The sequence below is a fragment of the Glycine soja genome, chromosome 6 (assembly GCF_004193775.1).
Source record: "Glycine soja cultivar W05 chromosome 6, ASM419377v2, whole genome shotgun sequence".
NCBI classification, from domain to species: domain Eukaryota; kingdom Viridiplantae; phylum Streptophyta; class Magnoliopsida; order Fabales; family Fabaceae; genus Glycine; species Glycine soja.
In genome coordinates, this window is record NC_041007.1 from 39,548,873 (window position 1) to 39,571,206 (window position 22,334).

Genomic DNA, 22,334 nt, shown 5'->3' on the forward strand with positions numbered 1-22,334 from the left:
ATAAATAAAAGAAAGAAATATGTACAAAATGAAGAAGACTAACAAAGCACCCGAAACCAATGGATTCCTTTGCATGAAAGTGTAGCTAATCTCAAATGAAACATGAAGTACTTTTAATATACGAAGTTGAATGTCCCTTGCATTCAAGCCCTTTTTTGTTTCCTTCAAAGTAGGTTCCATTCTCAAATTATAATGCTTTTCAAGGTCTTAGTTGCATGCATGCATTTGTGACAATCCCACAATGGAAAACTCATAAAGGGGACATTTTAGCCATTACCACATCAAAACAAGTCATTATAATCATCATAGTAATTATCAAATGTAAATGTGACTCTGGTGTTCTTGCTGAACAAGTCCCCCCTTGAAGAAAAAATTAAAGAAAATGTAAATGTAACTCTGGTGTTCTAGCTGAACAAGGTTAAAGATCAATGATGGGGAATGGAAATATTGATGTGATTTTTCACTTTGAGTCCATAGAAATCATCCTGAAAATTCAAAAACTAAAGAAAGAATAATACAGAAAATAGGTATAGTAGCTCATAAATTATGGTCAGCAGTGAAAAGTTTGATCCTCTCCCTAACAAATGGTTAGCCGTTGAAACTATAACAATTTATTATTTTCTTTTTTAGGATAATTTTTCTTTTGGTTGAGAATTTTATAGGAATCTCTAATTTAGGAGTTTTAATGTGTGTTTCTTATCCATTTTGATAACCGCAAAAAAGGGAGAGAATGAATAAAATTTACGGAACAATTTCACAAGTCAAAAAGTCGCATTACTCCATAGTGTTGGTGTCTTCAACTGATAGTAATGCACAACACACTCTTATCTTTAGTCAGATTAGCATGCGTATCTAGAAATTTTGGATCGCCGAATTTCTTTTCTAATTTTTTGAAGCGCAAAATTATTAATTAATATTAACTTAGGGTTTATCAAAACCTAGCAACATAGTTTTGGTCGAACAGACAAAAATAATTAACTTCTGCAAATCATCTTGATGGAAAGCAAGTTAACAGGTTGAAGCTTAAAGAAAATAGTCTCATACTGTTTGTGGTTTTTATAAGTTTTCACATAGCAGAAAATGACTGTTCAATACTGAAGGAATAAAGAAAAATAAGTGACTGTATGCATAATTACATACCAGAACAAGTCCAATAATATTTGTAGGCTGCTCATAATAGACAGGAACTCTGCTATGCCCTTTCTCCAATATTGGATTCATCAAATCCCTGCTTAATAATAAGCATTCAGTTGGATGACAAAATGCTGTATAAGATACAAAAGCTAGTTTGAACTTGTAATTTTTTTGAGTCACAAATAGAGTCCTTACCTATCAAGCTTTGCATTAATATCAATAGAAAATATATCAGTTATGGGAGTCATGGCATCACTAGCTGTCTTTTCATAGAGTCCTTACCTGTAGGCTGTAAGGAATAGAATAGAAGAAAAACCAATACCCTCAAATAATAGATGAGAAACTCACCTAATGCTTGTGCTGCAGTCATTCTTTTCCTTGGATCTTTATTTTGAAGTCTCTTAAAAAGGATTTACAAAAGAAAATTTTAAATTTTTTTGATTTATGTATCAAATTTATTTAGTAGGAAAAAACATGATTTTATTGTGATAAGATAAAACTCTTAAGTTGAAAAGAAAAAAAAGAGAATGCTACCAAAGTTTCAAAGAAAGGGACACAAGCATAATTTGTATAACCGGTTGCATGTAAAAATGAAGGAAAAAAATAACATGCTAAGTCCAGGTGCAGTGAGTTGGATGAAACAAGGGCTAGTAAATCCAAAATTTGTTGCCAGCAGCTAAGAATAGACCTGTCTTGGAACGGTACATACATTAATGTGATTAGGTAGGTAGGTAGGTACTTTGTTCCTTTGGAAATTACTATCGACCCGGTCATGATCCCTTGAACATACTTAACATTGGGGAAAAGCTCTGGTATTAGGCCATACCAGTTGGTAAGCCCCATGCACTTGTTGTCGATCAAGTTGGCCAGCTCAATGCTTATATTTAAAATTCTTGATAATTTTGTAATTGTAAGATGACCTATCTCGTACTCAACATAAATAAATAAATAAAAACTACACACAAAAAACAATAAAAAAATTGCTCTATAAGTAGGCATTGACCGATCACAAACCTCAAATGCACCTATAAGAAAATTGCTCTATTTGTGAATAGTTATATTGTTGACCTTGCCTGCATATTGTTTAGAAATGAGTCAGTTACTTTTAGCCTTTTCATCAAGTGATAAGTAACAGGATAACAAATAAGAAAAGGAAAGAAAGAAGGACATACCTTGAATCTGCAAAACAATGTTTTGGCATCCATAAAGAAGAATGAAAATGAAGATTGAAATTTACCTTGGCCAAGAAGAAGAACTAGAAAATAGTTAATGAAATGGAGAAAAGTAAAACCAGAAAGTCATTACCAAAGACGTAGAAGGGCAAAAAAAAAAGAAGGAAAATCCTAGAAGAAGTGCAGAACACATACTGCATTAAATCTATTAATGCAAAAAATAAACTCCCCTGGATCATGCCATCGTCAGCTAAAAGTCTTTCTATTAAATCTACTCCAAAAAATAAACTTTTTCACGATGGAAATATCATTTCTGAATACAATTTTGTGATGCAAACACCAATTTAACGTTGCTAGGGAAGATTCTTGATATTGACATACTTTATAGGGCAAAACATCAACTCCTCAAGCCTCTATTTTCAGCCCCAAAAAAAATGCTATTTTCTAATTGCTCTTGTCTTTAGTCAACTAGGCCTCTACCCTTTAGAATCAACCCATTGTTTCCGTTGATCTAAAAGCTAGCCAGCTAGGCAGCCAAAAATGGAGCAATCATAAATAATGGAAAACAGATGAACAAAAGATATAATAATTTTCAAAGACAATAACAACACAAATGAGCCTCATGTCACTCATGAATGCCCTTACGTACAGGGAATTTAATTACTTGACTTTTGTACATAATTGACATTGTTATACACCTACAAAATCGGGCCTTGGTTAATGGATGTTGTACTGATTGAAGTAATATTTTTGTGTAATTCAAGCTCTAATTCAATGTAATTAAATTAGTGGGCACATAGAAACTCTGGAATGGTATTATTATCATGTGAAAGAAGCTTGTTGCCCTCAACATGTTAAAGAATACATGAGTATGCTTTTCCCTGTTCTGGTCAAGTTAAGATGTTAGGCAAAACTTAATTTGTTTCCATTTGACTAAATATTTAAATTATCCTTATTTCACTTAAAATAAACCTCTTTACTGGTTGTACTATTTTATAAACCTCAAACATGATGCATTGTTATTTGAGTATGATTGATCCAGCTGATAGTTTCCCCCATTGATGGTACAGATTATATGTCGTCATTACAACATTTGTGTTAGTGTTTTCCCTGTAACTGCATCCCCGCACTCGTTGTCATTGACACTGAGCATCTTTCGAGGTATGTCTCTATTTTTAAAAAGTGGTATGATTGTAACATGTCGTTGTTCAAATATCGATATTGTTTCATGTTACTAGTTAGTTGCATTATGAGTGAACCTTAGTTCCCCGTTCGAGATTCGATACATCGATTAATACGGATAGTTTGAATTAATCAATGTATTGATTCTTGAATTGTCCGTTTGGACAGTTTGGGATGACATATTTTTATAGTTGAATCATACGTAGAGGTAAATTATCTTTTGAATGATTTGAATAAATTTCGGTATACTGCATTTGACATTGTTCTTCGGGTGCATATTTGATCGCGGTGATTGTTCACACATTCATCGCTTTCATCTTGTGTACTTGAAGACCAATGTGAAATGCTGCCGAAATTTCATCAAATCACTCGAAAGAGATTTTACTTGTACGTTTGATTCAACTATAAAAAATGTCTTCCTGAATGGGGTAGGGCCACACCTTCAATGCAAAAAAGTGAGTTTAGCATGCATCACAGATAACTTATTCATTGTCATGAATAGCAAATACGAAACATGGATCGAAGTTGGATGAAAGCAAAACGCATCAGTGATGAGTATGAGAACGGGGTGGAACAATTTCTACTGTTTACGCAACTTAATGCTGAAAGTTTGAGGGGCAATTATTTTTGCCCATGTGTTAAATGTCTTAATGGTAGATGACAGTCAGTTGATGAAATCCGATCACATCTGATATGTTACGGCATCATTCCAAATTACACAAAATGGATATGGCATGGGGAATCGGCCGACATTCCAACTGTTTCTCAGTCTCAGGCGGTTCAGAAGACAGCGGAGAGCGTATAGAGGAAATGATCCGTGATCTTGGACAAGAGACTTTTGAGCAAGAGCATGCACCTCTGTATGATATAATAAAACACTTTGCCGAAAAATCACTACGAGGCCAAAAAGATTTTGTGTCCAGTGGGAATGGAGTACAAGAAGATCCATGCATGCCCTAATGATTGCATATTGTATAGAAATGAGTATGCAGAACTACGGCAATGCCCCACGTGTGGGGTATCACGATACAAAGTGCAACACGATGAATTAACTGATGATGCAGGAACCAAAAATTGTCGTCCTACCAAGGTGTGCTGGTATCTTCCAATAATACCAAGGTTTAAGCGATTGTTTGCTAATGCACATGATGCAAAAAACCTTCCATGGCATTCGGATGACCGAAAATCTGATGGATTACTGCGACATCCTGCCGATTCGCCACAGTGGAAGACAATTGATCGTTTGTATCCAGAGTTTGGGGATGAGCCAAGGAACCTAAGGCTTGCTCTTGCTTCTGATGGAATGAATCCTTATGGTAGCTTAAGTAGCAACCACAGTTCTTGGCCTGTTTTACTGATGATTTACAACCTTCCCCCATGGTTGTGCATTTTGCGTAAATACATTATCCTGTGTATGATGATCGCGGGTCCAAGACAGCCAGGGAATGATATTGATGTGTATCTTACGCCATTAATCGAAGACTTGAAACAATTGTGGGAAGAAGGGGTAGATGTGTGGGATGCAAATGTGCAGCAGACGTTCAGGTTACGCACAATGGTGTTTTGTACTATTAATGATTTTCCAGCATATGGAAATTTAAGTGGATACAGTGTGAAAGGGCATCATGCATGTCCTATCTGTGAGAAAAACACAAGCTTCATCCAACTCAAGCATGGAAAGAAGACAGTATATACCAGACACCGAAGATTTCTAAAAGCTTTTCACCCTTAACGACGATTGAAAAAAGCTTTTAATGGAAGTCAGGAGAATGAAGGCCCCCCAGAAGCATTAACTGGAAACCAAGTTCATGATCGTGTAAAGGACATTGTAACCGTGTTTGGCAAGTCCCAGAAGAAGACATCATCTCCCAACAACATGTGGAAGAAACGCTCAATATTCTTTGATCTTCCATACTGGTCTGATCTATATGTGCGTCATTGTCTAGATGTTATGCATGTGGAGAAAAATGTATGTGATAGTTTAATTGGTACTCTTCTTAACATTAAAGGGAAGACAAAGGATGGTTTGAAATGTCGTCAAGACTTGGTTGACATGGGAATACGAGAGCAGTTGCATCCCATATCACAAGGTCGACGAACATATTTACCCCCAGCATGCCACACACTGTCAACAGCAGAGAAGAAAAGTTTTTGTCAATGTCTGCGGAATGTCAAAGTTCCACAAGGATACTCTTCAAATATCAAGAGCCTTGTCGCCCTCAATGATCTTAAGTTGGTTGGCTTGAAGTCTCATGATTGCCATGTCTTAATGCAACAATTATTGCCTGTTGCGATTCGCGGCATCTTGCCTGACAAAGTTAGAGTTGCCATAACCCGTTTGTGCTTTCTTTTTAATGCCATATGTAGTAAAGTCATTAATCCTCATCAATTGGATGACTTGGAGAATGAGGCTGCCATTGTCATTTGTCAGTTAGAGATGTATTTCCCACCATCATTTTTTGACATCATGGTTCACCTCATTGTTCATCTTGTGAGGGAAATTCGGTTGTGTGGTCCGGTTTTTTTGCGGTGGATGTATCCAATTGAACGCTACATGAAAGTGTTGAAGGAATATACCAAAAATCAATACCGACCAGAAGCTTCCATTGTAGAAAGGTATGTTGCTGAAGAAGCTATTGAGTTTTGTTCACAATACATGGAAACAGTTGAAGCTGTGGGGGTACCGAAAATTCGTCATGACCGGACACGAGGAGGTCAAGGGACACGAGGCTTCAATGTTGTTACCATGAGTCGACAAGATGTGTCACAGGCGCATTTGTATATCTTGAATAACACACAGGAGGTCGTTCCATACATACAAACTCACAAACAATATCTGACATCTATTAACCCAAAATTGAACATGATGAAATTGTTATAAGAGCATAATAGAACTTTCATGAACTGGTTTAAAGAAACAATAATGACTGATGACAATGCTTCCAAAACATTAAGATTGTTGGCTATTGGTCCGAATCTAAATGTCCCTACTTGGCAGGGGTATGACATAAACAATTATTCGTTCTATACAAAGTCACAAGATGATAAAAGTAGTGTGCAGAATAGTGGGGTGCTTGTGGAGGCTCATTCTGAGCACTTTTCTAGAGCATCTGATAACAACCCAATTGAAGCCTCAATGCCTTATTTCGGAGTTATTGAAGAAATCTGGGAGCTTGATTATAATCAATTTAGAGTGCCAGTATCTAAATGTAACTGGGTTAATGGAAATACCGGTGTTCATAGAGATGAAATGGGATTCACTTCAGTAGACCTTAACAAGGTAGGTTACAAGGAGGAACCATTCATAATGGCAGAACAAGCTAGACAAGTGTTTTACATCCAAGATCCAAATAATCGTACATTATCAGTGGTTCTACAAGGAAGGCCAATTGGTGTTAGGGAACAAGTTCATGATGCATCCCTTGACATTTGTGAGACTCCTCATTTTTGCACAAAAATGCCTTCAATATGTGAACAAGCAGAGGTGGATGACGTACATGCGATTCGTCATGATCATGCTGAAGGTTTATGGGAGAACATTGCTCCTTAACCGCCTTGTATCAATGTAATGTTACAATATTATTTTATTTGTTATTGACTTATATGTAACGTTCATATTTATTTTGTGCCGCATACATGCTATTTTTAATCCTACCAAATTAATCTAAATTTGTTTCATTTGGACAGCGTCATGGTGACACCGCCAAGGTCCCCTCCGCAGTCAGATGGTAATTCGGAGCCACAACCTAAGAAGACACGACAAAGCACACGTCTTAGAAGGTTGACTTTAAGAAGTTTAGATCAGCCTAGACCAATAGTTAATGTGGATCCTGCAACTGGAAGAGCATCAGGCCCAGAGAAGCAAAAGTTCCACAGTTTTTTAGGGGTTGTAGCTCGAGAAAAGATCCCCATTGTCCACAGCAATTGGAAAAATGTGCCAGAAACTCTTAAGGACATGGTATGGGGGGACATTTTGGTAAGTCACATTAACAATTTGATGTATTCAAACATTGAGTTTATTTTCAAAAAAATGTTTACATGCACTAAAATTGACATGATGAATATGTAATGCAGGCTAAATTTGATATCCCAGAAGCTGAAAAGGCCAAGAAAAAAGTAATGTCCACGGTGGGCACTAGATGGAGGCAATTTAAGTCTTCGCTAACCACTAAATTTGTCTATGCTGACACACAAGCCGGACAGGAAGAAAATCCTTCAGCAAAATATGGTATGGATAAACAAACTTGGGACGAATTTGTTGCAAGTCGCAAGACCCCGGATTGGCAGGTAACATGTTTGTTCAATTTAGTTTAAATTTCTTTAGAAATGTACATTTTTAACAATTAAATAAATGCAAATAATATATTGTCAATGACAGGAAATTCGGAAAAAGGCAAAGGAGAGTCAAAAATACAATGACTGCCCCCACGTACTGTCTCGTGGGGGTTATGACTTGCTTGAGAAAAAAATGTTAGATGAGAAAACAAAGCAAAGACAACAGCAGGCACTTTTGACTGAGAATCCATTGTCTGATCTGGAGGAGCCACCATCTCCCATTAAAAGGCACGTGAAGTGGAAAATGGCTAGAACCAAACGATATGGCCAGATGACATCAAAGGCAGCAAAAGAAATTTCGGATAGAATTGTGAGTTGCAGCATGATTATAATCAATTTGGAACTAATTTTTGTTTGCTTTATAATTACTATCTCATTAACTCTTTCAATATGTTGTGCTTGTTTTAGGACTCGTTAGAAGAGCAGACGACACATGGTAGTTTTGTTCCCCATGGTCGGGATGGCATCTTGAATACGGCCATTGGCAAACCGGAACATCCAGGTCGAGTTCGTGCAGCGGGATCTGGTATGACCCTTACTCAATTTTATGGTAGGGCAACACGTACGTCGAGTAGTTCCTCAGCAACACTAATGCAACAACAGTGGGCTGACATTATTGGAAACATAAAGGAACAAGTAAGGAATGAATATGAAGAACAACACAAGAGGAGTCTGGAGGAATTTAAGAAGGAGTTGTCCAGTCAGATCTTCATTCAATTGAGTCAGATGGGATCACAATACTCTCCCCTTATTGAGGTGGATTTACAGGCATTGGCTGCACGTCTTAGCACTAAAGGAAGTAATGTAGAAACTGCTGATGTTGACCCATCAGGCGACAAAAATGTGAGCTTAAAACCCACTATGGGGTTATACGTGCAACGACAAAATACTACAGTGTTGGTGGCCTTGGGGAAAATATGTGAGGGTGGATCAGCCATTCACAATGTCACTTATGCTGATGATGTTGTGAGGGTGAGTGTTGACAAAGTTATAGAAGGTGACGCCGAAGTGCCCTTCCCGACATCAGAGATTCAATATGTCAAGCAGGCTCTTCAAACATTCATTGCATGGCCAACAAATCTTGTGAAAAAAGTGTCACATGAGGTAAATTTGGTGTTATTATATTTGCTGCATGACATGTTTACATGAATATATGTTAGTTTATGAAATTATGTAAATTGTTGTTTTCATTACACAATTAGGAGTCCGATGCTAGTCCAAAGAAACTTCCTGAAACAGATGAAAGAGGGACGAATGATTTTGACCATGATCCGTTGCGTCAACTGATTAAGAGCCTATATTTCATGTACGACACACCTGTTGAGTTGAAGTGGGATGGCAGCAAATTTGGGCTTTCAAATGTTGATGCTTCATTCTTCTTGACATTCTCTGATGTAAATGAAATAGTAGCTGGATACAAATGTTTGAACATATCTATACTACAGTTATGGATGTTGTAAGTAAATTTAATATGATTCATTGATAAGTAGTATTTTGTATGCTATGCATCAGTATCAATTTTTATGTATAATTTATCAAAGCAAGTTTTTGGATGAGTGGAGCTCTACTTTGGGTCATGCTTCCGTGTATGGATTCCTTGAGCCACAATCGATACACAATGCAAAGGATCGACGTGCTGAATGTGAGCATTACTTACAAGCATGGCTCAAGGAATCGCAACGAGAGGTGTACCTAGGAGCTTACTTAAATTAGTAAGTACTATTAATTCAAATGGTTATAAATAATGTTGAAGTTCTACGTACCTAATACTTGTTTCTTGTAGGGGCCATTGGCAACTGGTAGTACTGTGTCCTGCGACCAATGTTGTTGCATGGTTTTGTTCGTTACGTAAGAAGCCTGATACTCATATCAAAACTGCAATTAACAAGTAAAGTTTTGTATTGTCCCTCATATCATGCAGTGTAATATTTTGTGTCAACCATTTGTTATCGTCGTATAGATGTTGATCATGCTATTATTATAAGCAGTGCAATGAAGTCAGCAAACACAACCGCGGATGGTACAAATAATCCAGCAACTCCTAAGTGGGTTGAAGTCAAGGTTAGTGATGCAATTAATCATTATTTTCCAGTATTGATCTTCAAATGATAACCTCAATACAATTGTTAGATCGAATTATTATTTATATTGAATGTAAAGCCATGTACAAAGCGGAGGGTATGAGTGTGGCTACTACGTGATGCATTGGATGTGGAACATCGTCGGTGGGGGTTTAAAGAATGATTGGAGCATGGTATGTTCGGTTTAACATCTTCAAATTACTATTTTAGTAGTATTTTCATTCATTTTACATCTTCATTAAATACACCCTTTGTATTCTTCATATTTTGTAGTGTTTTCTTGATGGAACGGCGTTAGACAACGAAACAATTACAACGATTCGCCAGAAATGGGCAGCATATTTTCTTAAAGTTCAAAGCATTCAATGTACAAAGTCTTAGTTGACATAGGAAATCTTTTGGTTATTGTGAACATTACTGAGACAAATGTCACTATATTGGCTTGTATTTATTTGGAAATATATTTATGAAACTTTGTGTTTTGTTGTCTCTACCGCTTACATTTTTGCTATACCGCTTATTCTTTTTTTTAATAAGACAGCAGACATAAAATTCACAAATTTCTAACTGCTGTACATACTTATTCTTTTATAACTATAAAGAAGCAATGCTTCTTATTGGCAATGAGATTTCTTTGCCTCTATCAGATTTAGAGTGAATGATGGGGAGGACAACTACACAACTCTTCCAAGAATAGACCCTTCTGTGAGCCAAAGGATCCCGACACAACATGGTAATTTTACATTTTTTATTTATTTGTGAATGAGTTTAATTTTTCCTTGTTGAGGCTTTTGCTTTGTAGGCAGAATAGCTGGCCCTAGGCAAACGACTCCAAGAAATTGCACAATGATTGGGTTGTAATTTTAGAAAATGTGAATATCCTTGGTGAAGTATCAAGAACATGAGTGAGGGAAGATAAATAAGGTTTTGCTTTGTCAAGTATAACCTGATGTTTTTAATGTGGAAACTTGAAATGCAGAAGGTATATATGATGCGCCATTTTGGAAAATTTGCTTTCACTTTATCAGATGGACAAACTAAGTTCAGTGGGAAATTTGTAAATTTGTTGTCTTGTTCCTCTGTTGAAGGAACCTGAATTGAATTTAATTTTTGCAGTTGTAATTTAATTCTTGCAGGTTCATCATGCTCGGCGATTCTATGAAAATTTGGTACCAAGTTACACAGTATATGAGGTTGAGTGCCCAGACCATTCATTTTGTAAATTCACTGATGATGGCCAATACCTTATAAGTTTCAGCAGAAATCATCACGAGTTGATTGTTTATAGGCCTAGATGGCTTTCTTTTTCATGCAAACATGAAGATTGTGATAAACATGATTTGCCATCAAGAGCAAAGAGATTTGACAGTTTTTTCACCCAATTATATTGTGTAGCACTTGCTTCTTGCAATGAACTTATATGTAAAGATTTCTTTCTTTACTGGTTTCTAGGAGACATTTTTGGGGCACACCGGTCCAATCAGTCGGTGTTGCTTCTCTGCATCTGGAAACAATATTGCCAGTGCTTCTCTGGATGGAACTGTCATGTATCTTTGTGGGAGTTGATGTGAAGTATCACTTTAGTGGCAAAATAGAATAGCTTTCATGTAATTATTAGTCTCAATTACTTGGCTGTAGCATGTACTCATTTGCCACTATTTAGATCCCTTGTGTGTAGATATATTTAGAGCAAGCATCAAGTTAACATAAAATGATACACAATTAAATAAAGAAAAAAAGAAATAAAGCTTAATGCACTCCAATACATTTTTCTTTTCAAATTCCCCTTTATATGTTTTGCATCATTAATGCTTCTTTTTAACCTTTATATGAAATCTCTCAAGCAATTTTGCCTTTGTTTGCTCTGCATGTTTTAATGAAGGATATGGACATATGATACATCAACTCCAGTGTCTAGAAATGCAACCATATATTGCGGCACTGAAATTTTGTCACTTGACTGGGAATGTAAATCAGACCGCTTGGTATGTGAATTGATTTATCATGGTGATTGAGTTTATTCAGTTGTAATGATTATGAGATGAGATTATGAATTAAATTATTAAGTTGTTCCTCTTGATAAAAAGCTTCTTATAGGTACATCCGATGGGTGCATTAAGGCATGGAATGTGGATGCAAAGAGAGTTGTCTGTGACCTCAACACAACCGAAGCATTTCCAAGGTATTTCCTAATTATATATTGGCCTAATATGTTGAAGGTCCCTGCAAATATAGTAGTTTTTGTTTTTAGTCCCTATAACTTTTTTATAACTTGCAATGTTCGTTGTTTTTGGTCCTTGTCGTGAACTTGCTGTTAACATGTTTTACATCTTTGCAAATATATCTGTTTTAGTTTTATGTCCCTGCAAAATATAACAATTTTTTGTTTATGGTTCCTACACAGATAGCAGTTTTTGTTTTTAGTCCCTACTTTTAGGTCCCTATAAAATATAAAGGTTTTTGTTTTTAGTCTCTACTTTTATGGCAGTGACCAAAACAAGTGATGGTGAATATTGTTGGGATAAAAAATAAAATAATTGCAAGGACTAAAAACAAAAATGGCTATATTCGCAGAAACATATTTAAACCTTGTATATTTTCCAGGTTTCTGTGTATTGCCTTTTTAACTCTCCTACTTGTGGTTTTACAGTGTATTGGACATAAAGTGCAGTCCTGTGGAACCTATTTTTGTGTCTGCAGCAGCATCTGGAGGGTATTTGTTAAATTTCTAAATATTGAATTCTTTGTTGAACTAGTAATTTAATTTATTGATTTGATCCTCTGTTGTAACTTTTAATAAAATGTTAGTCTTATTATGATATGTATGTTTTGCTGTTTTGATTTCGGACATAAGGATGAACTATGGAATATGAGGACCTTACTTTCTTTGTAGGGCTGGTTCTAACTATATTGACAACCTGGGTTTTGCTTCACTTACTGTGTGGAACATGAAGACATGGAAAGCCATGGTATGTTCTTCTTTGTATAAAATGTTTTATGTTTATGTTGTTTATGGCTATTTTTAATTTTGGATTTCATAAAGACAGTCCTTCCTCTTGGAGAAGATCCACCAGCAATTACTTCTCTATGCTTTAATCACAATGGAAAGATTTTGGCAGCTTCTGCCGTTGATGGAATGATTCACATGTTTGGTATCCTTAATTTTGTTCATTTGATTGTTTCCTTGGTTTGATATACTTAGTGATTAATATGTGAAGTAAAATATAATGTAATTTTGTTGCTGTTAAACATATTTCCAATATAATTTGATTTGATTGTCATATTTCCATATTTCTATTGTTATTTGATTTCTTTCTAATTTCTCTTAATTCTTTAGTTTCTAATTATTTATCAATAATATCCATCACACTTAAATCCCCACAATTTCAACAATTGGTTGCATTTATTAAGTTATATCTTCCCTTGCTGGAGTTGCCAATTTGCTGGGATTTCTTGTTCAGTGAAATAAAATGGTGCATTTCTTTTAAAGATAAATGTATTTAGAATGTTCTAGCAGTGGCCACATGATTTGACAATCATGTCATCCTTAACTAGTCGAAGACATGTCTGCTGGTCTACAAATCACTGGCTGGCCTGCACATGATTCTTCCATCAGTTCAATTCTGTTTGGACCAGATGAGACTAGCATTTTTAGCCTGGGCTCTGATGGGAAGGCAAGTATTATAAATTTAATGTTATTCCAGCTTGTGAAATGGGTTGTACATTTATATTAATTTATTCTTTGTTGTCAGATTTTTGAGTGGAGTTTGCAAAATCAAGGTCAAATCCTGTGGTCGAGAGACTCTAGTAGGTATATTTCTAGTTTGACACCTTACACTTAGATGTACACTGTTTCTTTTTTCTTTTGTGCGGCTCAAAATAGTTTTTATTAGCCAAATGCAGGAAAATTTGATGCATGAAATAGAGGATTGTCATATCAGACTCAAGAAGTAAACATACTTCATTATTTATGAATAAATTATAGAAATAATCTGGTTTTTTTAGGCCAGATTTTAGTACAAACTTCAACAAAGACAGGGTTTCTCCCTAACAAGGAATTTCCTCTTTCAAAATACCAGAAATTCCAATCAAGCATCTTAATTGCCTTCTACAAATTAGTCACACAACCTATATATAACTATCATGCAACATATAAATGCCTAATCCTAGATAACTTCCTAATACAGAATTATAACATCCTAATTACAATTTGGGCTTTGGGTCTAACAACTCAATAATATAAAATTGGTTTGGAAGGTTAGGATTGTCCGAGTCTTATAATGACTATATTGGCCATATTTTTTTTAGTCGATGTGGGGTCCCAATATTATAAGTGTAAATATTTTATTTAGAGTATTTGGCTTGCTTTCTAAAGCATTTTTATCCCGGTTCCTCCTATCCTTGGTTTTATACTTGTTTGAAGAAATAATTCACAGCATGACCTTTTTTTTTCCTTCCATAGGTTCTGTTACCCCCTCAATGATTCAAAATATTGCAGACATGAGATGGCATTAGATGCAAATGGGAGGAGACTCTTGGTAACATCCAGTTCATTTAGAGCACCCATATACCAGGTTGATGATTCGTGGTGAATTGTGATTAGACCATTGCCTTTAGGGATTATAATTATATAATTATCCATACATTGGTTTGACTTGTTACACCCAGTAAATTTTGGCTTTGAATATATCCGGTTATCTTGTTAGTTATCTGGAATTGTTGTGTCTGGTTGTCTTGTGTCAGGTTCATGGTCAAATATAAAATAAAAAATGCTATAGCATTGTTGTTTCCTTTAGCTTAAGCATGTGGCAGCCCTCCTTGAATTACAGTCCTAGCTTCTCTGTAGGAGACTCCTCACTATACAGAGAGCCTTGGTTGAAACCAGGGTTATCCTATCTTGTTGAAACATCTAGTGTCAAGGATTAACGCTTAAACCTTGAAGTTTATAACTAGTATGGTAATTTTCTTATAATTCCCCCCTCAGTGCTTAAACCTATTGCTGAAATTTATTTTAGTTATCAGACTGGGACAATAAGGATTGAATTCTTGATCACTAGGTCATGGAGATCTCATGCAGTCATACCATGTTAAGTACTAACTTTTAAAGTCTTACAATTTTTAAGTAGGCCCATGAGTATTTTTGATATCTTGCAATTTTGTCCAACTAGTTAAAATGGGCCATGGCTCATGTTTTGTTCTATATCTAATTAAACATTCCAGAAAATTTCAACCTGGAGACTCCTGGTCCCTAGGCCGTATCTTATGAAATGCCTTAACCTAATATAAGGCCAAACAAGTATATCTTGAAGACTCAAAGATCTCGACAAAAGGTTAGAAAATCTAGCTTGCCTTAATCCATTTATTATTAAGCCACTATTACAATATAATATTGGATTAATAGAAGAATTTTTTTTATTGAGTACACAAAATTACAATACTATAATTTTTTTGTATGTTTCTCTATAATTTTCAAAATAATATTTTTTTTAGTTTCTTAATTAATACATGTTAACAAGACTCATTTGTAAAAAAAGAAGTAAAGTAAAATAGAGTGATATTTTATAATTACTTTTATAAAAATAAAATAAAAACTTAACTTCACAAACTGAAAACTATTTCTCAATGGAATGTTTTCTGAAACAATGATTTTCTTTTTTTCCTTTTGTAATATAGAAAACGGTATTGTTATTTTGCCCAACAAAAGTTCAATTGAATGTAGTGCAAAGCAACTAAAAAACACATTTCCATCAAAACTCTAATCTGCAGCAGCCAATATCAGCTGGAGGACTAAAGTCCAGCGGCTTGACAAGCAAACAAACAGAAGGCAAGTCTTGCTTAAGTTTGCTTTCTTCCATGACTCCGTCTTAAATGTCTGCCATTCATTTCTTGGATTGCGTCCATGACTACAATCTGTTCGAACTATTTCCTCAACCAAATCATTTTGCTCTCCTTGTGTTTAATTTCAGCAAGATTTTGGACTTTTATGTTTTCTTCTGCTTTAATCAGAGGAACAAGGCGTGGGTTTTCCTGCACATTTAATAGGTTCATTTTTTCTCACTTAAATAAAGCATTTCTTTTCTGTGATTCGTATTTCTTTCAGTTTCTGTTTGTGTCTCTTCTTTTGTTCACTATTTATTACATTTATTTGTTGCATTGTCTTCCTTCTTGCTTCCCATTTGCCAAGTGAGTGGAAAGGGGAAAAGAACAAGTTTTGCTTCTTATGTTTGCTTCAATTTATTTGAGTTTGAGATATTTAGGGCTACTGTAGAATCAGCTTCATATCTTCTCAACTTCGCAATCCAAAAGTTAAAGATAGATATATAATATAGATCATATGACATAACGTAATGCATACTTAATAGAATATAAATAACCCAATGCTCACAACCTCACACATTGCTTTTAGCTGTTGATAACTTTTTATAGGGATATAGTCTTTTTATATTGTATTACGATTTAGGAGATAAATATGCATCTTATCTAACAGTAAATGAAGTTTGCGTCTCCATTATCCTCATCAAAGAAAAGTGGGAAGTCTGCTTCCTAGATGTCAACCATAGTAGCAAAACTGTCTAAATGAGCTGAAGTGCTATCGTTTGAAGGCCAAGAAAAAGATGAATTCCCCAAATCCAGAAGTTAGAATTAGATATAAGCTTGAAAAGGTTGGATTTCATTGCGACTGTAATTTTTAGTTTAAAGTTTTGTTTCCTGTAGCTGTTGTACCTTGCTTCTTCAATGTTGTTGATAATTTACTTTTATGATTTTATGATCTATGTTTTATGACATCCTCCAGTTTTCTAGCAAGTAACAATGGTATGAGCATTGTCCTGGTATTCACTAAATTAATGTGCCTCCCCCTGTCTTTGATGTATGGGCATTGAAATAACAAGAATGTTGCTACATATGGATTTGTATTTGAAATACCTCCATGAAATTCTATTTTCTATTTGGGGAAGTTTCTGTTAAGTTATATTTTTCTTTGAGACATTACTACTTCGAATATATTTTTTTCCAATTACCTGGCTTGTTAGTATAAAATCACAATATACATCAACTTCGATAATAGATATTTTTAACTTGGCCATTCACCTCATAAGTACAGACATGATTTAGTGCCTTAGATAGGCTGGAAAGAGGCATTGTTCCTTTCCTCCTTATTTTTTCCTCTTCTAACTTGCAGTCTTTTATTTTAACTTGGTTTATTTTAACTTACAATTTCTATCTTATTCTGAAAATTTTCCGAAATGTTGATCACCACCCAGCTTTTGTTGTTGTATATAACATGGATACAACTGAAATTGTATCATTTTATCAGGTAAATGTTTTTCATCATGTTTTATTTTCTTGGGTTTTCTGTGTTTTCTGACTCATTTTTACATCTTATCAGAATTCACCAGACGAGCTTTATCTGTTGTTTGAGCAGTTCTGTGACCACTTCCATGCAACATCAAGGAATTCAATGTATATGAATTTCATATCTTCTCATTCAAATAATATCCACGCACTGGAACAGCTCCGGAGCATTAAAGATAAGGCAAGCAGCTCTGCACAGGTAGTGTTGTTGGTTGTATCCTTCTAATCACTTGCCTCCTCTGTCCCTCCCTTCCTAGATAAAAGAAAAAACAAAAGACAATGTACGTGATGTGCTAATGTGTTCTGTGTATAAATTTTGTTTGTAGTTTTGCAGTTTGTGAAGAATATTTTTGAATCAAGACTCATTGTACGTACACATTACTTTTGAATCAAGAATATTTTGATAGAAAAGCTTTATACTCTATGATCACATCCCAGTGGCAAAAATATTTGCTTAGTAATATTCTAATTGATTAAAAAAAAGTTATAGGTTGTATACTTGTAATTGCATTTAATTCCAACCAAGACACGAGGACCAATCAAGTCATGGCTTGAGGAGTTATTTTTGTTACAGGATAGGGGAGGTTATTTTCAGCTATTGCATTTATATCTATTGTAATAGAAAAAAATTACATAACTTATGGATGACATTCGTGAGAATGTCTCTGTGTTGACACTGCTTGCTGAGGTCTTGTGCTTGCTGGATATGATTGTAAATTCATTTGCTCATATGATATCAACTAAGCCTGTTGATCGATATACAAGACCAGAATTTACAGGTAAGGAAATTGATCATTTCTATTAAAAAATTGTATATCAGTAAGAAATTTCTTTATTGGTATTTTTTATTTGATAGAGAATGGGCCGTTGGCAATTGATTCTAAACAGGCTATTAATCATATTAAGAGGAAGTATGAGTTGGAGAATATGGAAATTGTGAACAAGGAAAAAGAAAAGGTTCGATATGATTTCCTGGTATTTGTAGAATGTAATTTCCATCAACATGTTTCTAATTAATTTGAACCTTTATAGGCTGACAAAGCCATTGCAGAAATTGAGGCAAAGTGTGGCCAAAAAATTGAAGAATGCAAAGAAGAACAAAGGCAGCAGTTGATGCGCATTGAAGATGAACACACGTTGCTCGTAAGCATAGAAAAAGTCTTGAATTTGAAATTATTGGCTGCTTAGAAATATTCTATCATTGCATTCTATTACATGGGATCATAAGTGTTCTGATTTGTCTTTAGTTATATTTTTAATTACTTAATGTTCTAATTAATTGAAAAAACCATTTTTTTAAATAAAGTTACTTTCTGATTAGTATTTGTTAGAGATGCAATATAAAGTCATTCATGTATCGTTACCTAGCAGCTTGAGCTTTTTGGATAGTTTGTTAATGACATGGTACGAAATTCTCTATGACTATGTGGTCTAGAGATCAAAGCATTGAGGTGTGAACTTGAAGATGAGTGTCAGAAGCTGGAAGAGGAGTTGCATCTTCAAAAATCCAAAGTATGGAATACCCTGATATGATAAATTAATTTCTTGTCATAATTTTTATTATTATATTTATTCTTTGGAATATATTGCAGGAAGACAGGCAAAGGGCTTTGTTGCAGTTGCAGTTGAAAGTGATGAGTGACAAGCCCAAAGAGGACCAAGAAGTGAATTCAAAACAGGTTTACTTGTGTTTCAATCTATTTGTTTGTGTTTGTCTTCAAATGGATGCCATATTTGCTAATTTTCATGTTGGGATACCTTTGGTAGTTTGGTTTGACATATTACATTTATCATTTGGTAGGCACAGTTGGGGAAATGAGAAGACATTTCTTGTATACCTAAATGTGCTTCTTTAATATTCTTTCGACACAAGCTTGAGAATTGTGAACTTAAATACATAGAAGGGTGATGTAAATAAAGACCCACTAGTTTACATATGCATTGTCTTCATGCTAAAATTGTCACTTATGAAACATGCATAATCTTGTTACTGAAGGCATAACTATTTACTAGCATGATATTAGATAGATTTGATTGGTACCACTTCTCATATCATAGTTGTTTCAAAATTTAAGTTGAAAAGATTTTTATTGATGATTTTTGCACATCACAAAGGGAAGGGTGAAGACAGTGCTATGAAGGCTTCATGTCATAGCAGCAGAAATAGTGTGTGTGTGTGTGTGTGTGTGTGTCTTTAACTGATAGACATTGGTTTGGTTGTGATTTGGTATCTGTTACTTTAATCATGCTTCTTTTCAAGCTCCTTACTATCTTAAAGATGAACACTATAGAAAGTAACTACACTTACTATTTAGTGGTTTCATGAGTGTAAGGATATTCCAATTGCAATTTGTTTTTTTTATTCTGATATCATGTATGCTTAAAAGTTCTGCTGAAAAGATGGGTGTGTTTTTACAAGTGTAAGGATATTCCATTATTTCAGAGCTTCCTAATTTTGTCTGGTGATGGTGTGTTTTTACAAATGCTAAAATTAAGATAGACTCCATGCTATTACTTACTAGTAACTGTTCCCTGGAATTCTATAATTTGTTGTCTCAGACTCTCGGTCATAGCCTCTGCCAGGGAATAAATACCTTGAATTCAAATGTCAAATCAGACACTGCATTCAAAGGCGGTTATTACATAATAACCGTCTTTGAATGTTACATCTGGTCGACATTCAAAGACGGTTATTATGTAATAACCGCCTTTGAATGTTACATCTCCTCGAGATTCAAAAACGGTTATTACATAATAACCGTCTTTGAATATGTAACATTCAAAGGCGGTTATTACATAATAACTGTCTTTGAATGTCGATCAGTTGTAACATTCAAAGGCGGTTATTATGTAATAACCGTCTTTGAATGTCGATCAGATGTAACATTCAAAGGCGGTTATTATGTAATAACCGTCTTTAAATCTCGAGGAGATGTAACTATCAAAGGCGGTTATTACATAATAACCGTCTTTGAATGTCGACCAGATGTAACATTCAAAGACGGTTATTATGTAATAACCGTCTTTGAATGTTGAACCAGACACTGCATTCAAAGACGGTTATTTCATAATAACCGTCTTTGAATTGTTCTCACTTTCAAAGACAGTTATTATAATAACCGTCATAAAAAGCAATTGCGTTTCAACGACGTTATATACAACGACGGTTTACAACCGTCGTTAAAAGCACTTAATAACCGTCGTAAAAAGCCATTTTTCTAGTTGTGATGTCTCCTATTTTAGTCACATTCTTTTCCATCTCAAATCTGAAATCTTTCTTATTAAAATATTCAAGTTCAGTTTCAATTTGTTTATATAATTAGCAAATAATTTTTTAAAATAAAAACTTATCAACTTTACATTTTCATAATCTAAATATTTTAACTTCACTAAAATATTAGGCACTTAAGTCCAACCTATTATGCTCTATTGATGCTGGTCTATTGGCAGATATATATATTGGCTGATATATATGCTGGTCTATTGGCTGATATATATGTTGGCTGGAACCAAAGTAAAAGTAAGTTGTAGAGATTATAGTGTTACAGTTGATTACAAATCAGGTCTGATTCCTTTTGAGAGGTTTTTGACAACTTGACATGTAATTTTTATCCCGAATGTAAATATCCACAAAACAGAATTTTTATATTTATGTAGAACTATTTTTCATAAAAATCTTGTAAAATGCTAAATGATATTGCATAATAAATGGTAAAAAAAATTCTGAATTGGCATGTTTAACTATATTGAGTTGCCCAAAGATATATATATTTTACCAAGGCAATTTAGTTTGTTAAAGAAGTGATAATACATGACATTTTGGTTTGAATTTTACAATGTTGAGTCTTTAAATTACTGCTTGTATGAGGCTAAAAGAATTATGTATGACATTGTTTTGAATTAACTATGGCAAACTTAATTCAATATTTTCTCCTGTTTGGTACATTACATCATATGCACTAACATCTTGAATTTTCTTGTTCAGTTGCTTGTGTAGACAACTATTTATTTTGATTATGTCATTCTCCCTAGTAGTTGAGGCACTTCATGCATTCATACAAGATGAATCAGAGCACAAGTAAGTTTGTACACACAATAATTGTTGTCTGTCAGTATGTTATTACTTACAAATTACAATTAAGTATTTTACATATCCAGCAACAAAGAGATAGACAGTGATTTTTATAGTAAGAATTGAAATTTGTGTCTAATTTTTGTGGATGAGCTGAGTTCCATTTGATGCTTGCAAAGGTGATTGCTATTGGTGTCTTTAGTAATATGGTGCTATCCAATTGGCAAACCTCATGAGTAGTAGAAGCAGCAGTCAAGAGGGAAAGAACCATGGCATATGCCTTCTCTCATCAGGTAGGTTAATCTTAATCATGAGTTGTAGTCACATTACCATGTTTCACCTTGGTTCTAATTAAAATCATATGAATATCTTATGAAAAATAGTGGAGGGCCTGCTCTAGCCAAGGCCTAGGTAATTATGAACTACTTGGCAAGGCTAGTTGGAGTTGGAGCTAGAAGGATCGTTGGGTTGCTGCACTGCCCACATTCAATTATGTATGTTCTAAGCTCTCTCTAAGATCTAAACATTTACCTACAATTGAAGATGATAGATACATATTAAAGACTTTTACCTACAGTTAGGAGATGTAAGTAGAAGTTAATGACTTTTACCTACACACTATACATAGTAGGTAAAACCTATAGTGACAAACAATTAGCCGTCATTATACACCCCCTCAAAGTTGACGGAAGAAACGTCCGTAGGACAAAGTCTATCATACATTTACCTACGGATTTTTTATTTATAGTGGCAGTTTTTGTCTGTAGGTATAGGTCATTTTCTTGTAGTATGCACTGTTTAAGGCTGCTTGCGACAAGTCACAACTTAAATATGTTAACCTATACATTTAAAAAGCGTTAAAACTCAATAGTACCAATTATCATTCATCAAAGTAGTTAATTCAATATTACAGTAGATACTCAACTTGTACAAATAATATCAAAATAGTTATACTTGCTAATGTTACGGAACATAAATTGTGAGTGTAAAAAACTAATTTAATTT

At 34.6% G+C, this 22,334-nt stretch overlaps 3 protein-coding genes and 1 long non-coding RNA gene across 6 annotated transcripts; all 4 read left to right on the forward strand.

The window, feature by feature from the left end:
• Nucleotides 1–4,416: 4,416 nt before the first annotated feature.
• LOC114416227 lies at nucleotides 4,417–6,369 on the forward strand. The gene is made up of 3 exons (XM_028381099.1): nucleotides 4,417–5,128; nucleotides 5,237–5,422; nucleotides 5,498–6,369. The coding sequence occupies exons 1-3, from the start codon at nucleotides 4,417–4,419 to the stop codon at nucleotides 6,367–6,369; spliced, it is 1,770 nt and encodes a 589-aa protein (XP_028236900.1).
• Nucleotides 6,370–10,023: 3,654 nt separating this feature from the next.
• Nucleotides 10,024–14,539, forward strand: LOC114416228 (WD repeat-containing protein 91 homolog). The gene is made up of 13 exons (XM_028381100.1): nucleotides 10,024–10,077; nucleotides 10,178–10,255; nucleotides 10,884–10,961; nucleotides 11,041–11,073; nucleotides 11,357–11,451; nucleotides 11,787–11,889; nucleotides 11,992–12,086; nucleotides 12,555–12,617; nucleotides 12,798–12,873; nucleotides 12,948–13,056; nucleotides 13,466–13,578; nucleotides 13,657–13,715; nucleotides 14,367–14,539. The coding sequence occupies exons 1-13, from the start codon at nucleotides 10,024–10,026 to the stop codon at nucleotides 14,494–14,496; spliced, it is 1,086 nt and encodes a 361-aa protein (XP_028236901.1). The 3' UTR covers nucleotides 14,497–14,539.
• Nucleotides 14,540–16,952: 2,413 nt separating this feature from the next.
• Nucleotides 16,953–18,950, forward strand: LOC114416922 (light-mediated development protein DET1-like). 3 transcript variants are annotated; one of them, XM_028381961.1, is made up of 5 exons: nucleotides 17,770–18,036; nucleotides 18,114–18,214; nucleotides 18,290–18,400; nucleotides 18,693–18,769; nucleotides 18,850–18,950. In XM_028381961.1, the coding sequence occupies exons 1-4, from the start codon at nucleotides 17,898–17,900 to the stop codon at nucleotides 18,705–18,707; spliced, it is 366 nt and encodes a 121-aa protein (XP_028237762.1). In that variant the 5' UTR covers nucleotides 17,770–17,897; the 3' UTR covers nucleotides 18,708–18,769; nucleotides 18,850–18,950. The 3 variants fall into 3 exon arrangements, with proteins under 3 accessions (XP_028237763.1, XP_028237760.1, XP_028237762.1); XM_028381962.1 differs by lacking the exons at nucleotides 17,770–18,036; nucleotides 18,114–18,214 and adding exons at nucleotides 16,953–17,219; nucleotides 17,292–17,456 and having other exon boundaries at nucleotides 18,290–18,769; XM_028381959.1 differs by having other exon boundaries at nucleotides 17,768–18,036; nucleotides 18,290–18,769.
• A 2,295-nt stretch (nucleotides 18,951–21,245) lies between these two features.
• LOC114414193 lies at nucleotides 21,246–22,099 on the forward strand. Its single transcript, XR_003667153.1, has 3 exons — nucleotides 21,246–21,335; nucleotides 21,509–21,622; nucleotides 21,713–22,099. It is a non-coding gene; the product is annotated as an uncharacterized LOC114414193 (long non-coding RNA).
• Nucleotides 22,100–22,334: the final 235 nt, after the last annotated feature.

Excerpts from the sequence above, each read along its gene's own strand:
- LOC114416227 (XM_028381099.1), top strand. The coding sequence starts at position 4,417 with ATGGAGTACAAGAAGATCCATGCATGCCCTAATGATTGCATATTGTAT. Across the intron at positions 5,129-5,236 it reads GCATCATGCATGTCCTATCT|CTTTTAATGGAAGTCAGGAG; the intron begins GTGAGAAAAACA and ends GATTGAAAAAAG. Across the intron at positions 5,423-5,497 it reads CTGGTCTGATCTATATGTGC|GGAAGACAAAGGATGGTTTG; the intron begins GTCATTGTCTAG and ends TTAACATTAAAG.
- LOC114416228 (XM_028381100.1), top strand. The coding sequence starts at position 10,024 with ATGCATTGGATGTGGAACATCGTCGGTGGGGGTTTAAAGAATGATTGG. Across the intron at positions 10,962-11,040 it reads CTAAGTTCAGTGGGAAATTT|GTTCATCATGCTCGGCGATT; the intron begins GTAAATTTGTTG and ends TAATTCTTGCAG. Across the intron at positions 13,579-13,656 it reads GCCTGGGCTCTGATGGGAAG|ATTTTTGAGTGGAGTTTGCA; the intron begins GCAAGTATTATA and ends CTTTGTTGTCAG.
- LOC114416922 (XM_028381959.1), top strand. The coding sequence starts at position 17,898 with ATGGATGACATTCGTGAGAATGTCTCTGTGTTGACACTGCTTGCTGAG. Across the intron at positions 18,037-18,113 it reads TACAAGACCAGAATTTACAG|AGAATGGGCCGTTGGCAATT; the intron begins GTAAGGAAATTG and ends TTTATTTGATAG. Across the intron at positions 18,215-18,289 it reads TGAACAAGGAAAAAGAAAAG|GCTGACAAAGCCATTGCAGA; the intron begins GTTCGATATGAT and ends GAACCTTTATAG.